The 5,588-nt window shown below is 51.8% G+C and overlaps 1 protein-coding gene across 1 annotated transcript; it reads right to left on the bottom strand.

The window, feature by feature from the left end:
- Positions 1 to 1,473: 1,473 nt before the first annotated feature.
- On the bottom strand, positions 1,474 to 3,372 carry LOC123078914 (threonine synthase, chloroplastic). The gene has a single exon (XM_044501562.1). It carries the CDS (start codon positions 3,299 to 3,301, stop codon positions 1,706 to 1,708), a length of 1,596 nt encoding a protein of 531 aa, XP_044357497.1. The 5' UTR covers positions 3,302 to 3,372; the 3' UTR covers positions 1,474 to 1,705.
- Positions 3,373 to 5,588: the final 2,216 nt, after the last annotated feature.

Here is a 5,588-nt window from a genome sequence, read left to right as displayed (position 1 = left end):
AATCATCTTCCGCCAAAAGAAACGAGATAAAACCAACACCACAAATCACTCGAGCAACGTTTTCTTGGTCCAAAAACAAAACAAAAAATGTCGGCAAACCTCAAAAAATAACCTGATTTTCTTCAAGATGACTTCATCCATGACAGCAGTGACATAATACAGTAGCATAGCAATATTTTGTTGGGAATCAGGTGCTGGAAGCACATACCAGGCATGCATTGTTGCCAAATCTACCTGCACTTACCTTATAAAACATGAGCCGACAAATCAAATGTACTGTAGAAACGGTTAACCCTCTACTGTTGGCTTGAGCACAAGGGGTTTCAACTCCAACAGATCTTCAGCTATTTCTCACGTTTATATCTAAGGCAAATTTACTCTGCTACACGCACGCCAAAATTTTGTGCACACACCAGAATTCTTTTGTGACGTTTAAAACATGTAACAGTTGAAACCTTTATCAGGACATCAAACTTCATAGTACCATACTTTGTCTATGACTGCGTTGAGGAACAAAGCAGGTAGTAAGTCTGAAAGTGCCCAGGTTCTGATTAAGACAGGCAAAACTAGCGGTGATAAGAGATGAAACAAGGTTACGACTGTCAGTACATCTTAGATATCCCTGATGAAGAAAGTAGGATTCGGAGCTAATGATTCCGACGGGAAATTGATTCCAACCGGAGCACACTGAAAATCAATAGAGTGTATGTATAAAATCTATGCACCATGTTGGGCAGTTGCAGGGATGCACAAATAAAAGTTATCCAACCAAACATAGAGTGGGTAACTCCATTCACTATCATCAATCTGGTGTAACAAAAAGCCCACAGGGCCCTTTCATATTCACATCATCACAATCACTCAAAAGTTGGTTATTTGACCTGTCCGAACTAAAACGTAGAAAAAAGAGAGATCACTCATTGGCTCCTATAATGCACAACCTATAGGCACCGAGCATATATTCTACAAATGGAAAGCCTAAAGCAAGCAGCTACATGAGATCATACACAACAGGTAGTGCTGGGACAATCGCTTCTCAAAAAGTGACAGGTCGAGCACACTAGGATCTCAGTTTATCTGACTGGCTATCGAACACTGACACTATTTTGTGGTTCTGACAGTCCACACTACCCCCATAGATACTTAAGCTGCTACAGTGTCACCTACAAACGACTTGCTGCCACTGGAACAAGAACTATGTCTAGGCCAAGAATTCTCTTGCAGCTAATGAAAATTAACACTAACCACAAGAGGCAAACATCTGTAATACATCATGTTGGGCTAATCGTTCCAACAGGGAACTTATGTCATGGACAACCAAAAGTAACACCAATAATGCAATAACCCAACAAGTGTAATACATCTTGTTAGGTCAATCCTTGCAACAGAGGCAACTTACGTCATCCGACACCAAAAGTGAACAATGCACACAGAACAGGAAACAGGCAAGCATGCACGGGCTACACCAAACAATTATTCAACCATAACATCATACCTTATTATTGATATTACATGATACAGATAAAGTACAAGGAAAGCTCTATCCACTTTTGCCTATAGTTAGAAGAGCCTCAAGAACCTAGTACTGGAAAATAAAGATGATATCGCCATACCATGGTCACCAAGTGCAGTTGATTAAGATGCCAAAGTACAGCCGTTGTGACGATAAACAAGATGGAACTCTTGAGGTTAATTAAAGGTAAGCTCAGATCTTACCATTGAGCTTCTTCTGGAGAACATCCATGACAGACCCAAAGTCAGGCTTCACACTGATAGGTGGATTGGCATACTGGCACAACATGTCCTTGATGTTCTTATCATGGTAGTCGATCTTTGATTGTGTGAACTTTAGCCCATGTGCTGTACTAACAACCACCGTGCGGTCATTAGTGCCAATTATACCCTGGTCACGGAGCTTGAACAGAGCAGCAAGTGCAACCCCAGTATGTGGGCAAGCAAACATCCCAGTGAGGTCAGCAAGAGCCGTCGCATCCATGAGCTCTTCCTCTGTAGCTTCCTCGACAATGCCATCAGTTGCCTTCAGCGCAACAACCGCACGGTCAATAGACACTGGATCACCAATCTGTATGGCAGATGCAAATGTAGTTCCAGCAACAAGTGACTGGAAGTCAGTATACCCAGACTTAAAATACCGGTACAGTGGATTTGCGTTGGCAGCCTGTGCACATACAAGCCGTGGAACACGATCAACTAGCCCAAGAGCACGGCACATCTCAAACCCCTTGTAGAAAGCATAAATGTTGCCCAGATTGCCTCCTGGGATAATGACCCAGTCCGGCACCTGCCAATTGAACTGTTGCAATATCTCGATGGCAGCCGTCTTCTGCCCCTCCAGCCGAAGCGAGTTGAGTGAGTTTGCGAGGTAAATGGGCAGCTCAGCTGTCACCTCCCTGATAAGCCGCATGCATCCGTCGAAATCCGTGTCAAGCGAGAGCACCGTGGCGCCGTTGGCGATGGGCTGGATGAGCTGCTGCAGCGAGATGCGGTCTGCGGGGAGGAACACGATGGCGGGGATGCCCGCAGCGGCACAGTAGGCCGAGAGCGCGGCGGAGGTGTCGCCTGTGGACGCGCACCCCACGCCGTTGATGGGACGCGAGAGCGGAGCCCGGCGGAGGCGGTTGACCTGGCTGACGAGCGCCGTCATGCCGAGGTCCTTGAATGAGCCAGTGTGCGAGATGCCGCACTGCTTGACCCAGAGATCGTTCATCCCGCCGAGGTGCTCGCGGCCGAGGCGCTCCGCCCAGAAGAGGTTGCTGTTGCCCTCGAAGAGAGAGACGATGTGGTCGGAGTCGATCTCCGGGAGCACGAACTCCTTCTTGGACCAGACGCCGGAGCCGTAGGGCCAGGTGGTGCGGCCGACGCGGGAGTCGAAGAGGTCGCGCCAGTAGGAGCCCGGGAAGCGCGCGAGCGCGTCCATGTCGTGGCGGACGTCGAGGAGGCCGCCGGAGGTGGAGCGGTAGACGACCTCGTCGAGCGAGTAGCGCTCGTTGGGGTCGCCATCGGAGGCCGGGGGGAAGGGCTCGTACCATGCCGAGAAGGTCGTGGCGGGCCCGCGGAGGCGCGCGGCCTCCTCCCTGATGTTCTCCTCCGCGGGGCGCCGGTGCTTGGTGGCGGTCGACGCCGAGGCGCCCTCGGTGGCGCAGCGCGTGCGGTGCGCCGCGGCGCGGGGCGGGAGGCGGAGATGGGACCTGTCGAAGCGCTGGTTGGCGGAGGGATGGTGGGAGTGGGGGTGGGCGAAGAGGAGGGAGAGAGAGGAGGTGGTGGCGGTGGGCGTCGCCATGGTGCGGCGAGGGAGCTTGGCGGCGGGCGGAGGAGGAGATGGGGGGCGGGGGAGGGAGGGGGATTAGGGAGGAGACTCGTGACGTGGTGAGAGGTTTTAGGCTTTAGAGGCGCCGTTGATCGATCTGGACGTTAATTGGGCCGGCTGTCGGGCGCTGGCGTGTGGGGCCGCGGGGGCGACGTCCACGTTCTGGTTTTGATTTTGGTTTCAGTTTCGGTTGTGGTCGTGGCAGTAGAATGGAGCCGTCCAAGGGCCAGCTTGCGGCAGACGTGCTGCCTCTCTGCGATCTTGGTCTTTTCTGCCTCCCAAGATACAGTAGAGTTCTTTCAATTGAAAACGTCCTCTGGATTCCATTCATGCTATCTAGCAGACCGACACGTAGAAATGAATGCAAGTACCCATAAGAAAAGCATGGACAATAATCAATGAGAGCAACTCCAACGCGCGGACCCATTTCGTCCGCGCGCGTTCGTTTGGGTCGGCGCGGACGTGCGTTCGCTTTTCGTCCGCCTGCCGACTCATTTCCGGCCCAATTTTGAGTCTGATTTGCGTCGGCGTGGACACGAATCGGATGCCGCGACGCTTGTCTACTCCTCCCTGGCCCGCTAGTCGGTGGCACATTGGCCATCCTCTACCACCCCTATCGACAGCAAGCCCTCACCCGTTCCGCCCCGTCGCCGCCGCCGCCCATTTTCCGGTGCCTCTGCCAGCAGCCCGTGCCGGCACACCTTCCCCCCGTCGCCGCCACCTCCCACATCGCCGCTGCCACCGCCTTGCCGCCGGGCCAACACAGCTCCCCCCCCCAACTCCGTCGTTGCCACGAGCAGGAAGTCGCCTCCCCGCCCCGGCCAGCTCCTTCGTCCGATACTGCCTGCTGGCCTGACGCCGCCAGTCCATCCACCTGGTCCAGGGGAGGCGCGCGTCTCTTCGTCGACGCCCGCAAGTTGTTCGACAGTTTGCCTCAAGGTACAAAATGGACTCCGCCGACGAGTTCTTTTTCCACAATTTCCAGTGCGACTCCGACGATTCCTCATCCGATGATGACGAGATGGTGGATGTTGTGTTGGTCCATGCCTTAATAGGCAGCGATCGTTGTTCCGGGGCACATTTCGGCGTTGAATCGCAACCGAGAGAGCAGCCATTTACTTCTTTGGAAGGACTACTTTGACACAACCAACCCGTTGTTCAAACATCAGAAATTCTGGCGATGTTTCCGTATGGCTAGGCATCTTTTCAGCCGTATTAGAGAGGGGGTGGTCGCATACGATAATTATTTCGAGTGCAAAGAGGATGCCCTTGGAAATATTGGCTTCTCATCTTATCAGAAATGCACTGCAGGCATCCGGATGCTTGCATACGAAGTGCCCTGTGATCTCATTGATGAGTATGTCCGTATGAGCGAGTCTACATGCCTAGAGTCCATGTACAGGTTTTGCAAGGTTGTGATTGTTGTGTTTGGCCCTGAGTACTTGAGAGAGCCGACTGTTTAAGATACAACCCGCTTGTTGGCGATGAATGCAAGAAGGGGCTTCCCAGGGATGCTTGGCGGCATAGACTGTAGGCATTGGGAGTGGAAGAACTGTCCATCTGCTTGGCAAAGGCAATATAAGGGCCATGTCAGGGCTGGCACTGTCATACTTGAGGCCGTGGCCTCACAAGATCTCTGGATCTGACACTCTTTCTTTGGCATGGCCGGATCGCACAATGATATCAACGTGCTTCAACGCTCGCTGGTGTTTGCAAGGCTTGCCGAAGGCAACATCCCGCCGGTGAATGTTAACATCAATGGCCACAACTACGACAAAGGATACTACCTAGGTGAAGGTATCTATCCTAAGTGGACCACTATTGTGAAGACAATCCCCAACCCTGTCAGAGAGAGGAGGAAAAGATTTGTCCAAGAGCAAGAGAGTGCTAGAAAGGATGTCGAGCGTGCCTTTGGTGTTCTGCAATCTCAATGGGGCATCGTTCGGTATCCTGCTAGAACTTGGAGCACCAAGAAGTTGTGGGACGTGATGACTGCTTGTGTGATCATGCACGATATGATCGTAGAGGATGAGCGCAAGAAGTATTTACGATCAAGGCTTTCAGTTTCAGGGTGAGAATGTTGTGCCTGAGCATGGAGGAAGAGCGGCAACGTTTGCACAGTTCATCCAATTTCATCATGAAATGCGTGATTGGGAAACTCACATGCAACTGCAAAATGAGTTGGTTGAGCATATGTGGGTGTTGGGGAACATAGTAATAATTCAAAAAAATTCTACGTGTCACCAAGATCAATCTAGGA

The sequence above is a fragment of the Triticum aestivum genome, chromosome 3D (assembly GCF_018294505.1).
Source record: "Triticum aestivum cultivar Chinese Spring chromosome 3D, IWGSC CS RefSeq v2.1, whole genome shotgun sequence".
Lineage (NCBI taxonomy): Eukaryota > Viridiplantae > Streptophyta > Magnoliopsida > Poales > Poaceae > Triticum > Triticum aestivum.
This window is presented reverse-complemented; position numbering and strand designations above follow the sequence as displayed.

Bases quoted from the DNA above. Each gene is read 5' to 3' on its own strand.
- LOC123078914 (XM_044501562.1), bottom strand. From the start codon at position 3,301: ATGGCGACGCCCACCGCCACCACCTCCTCTCTCTCCCTCCTCTTCGCC.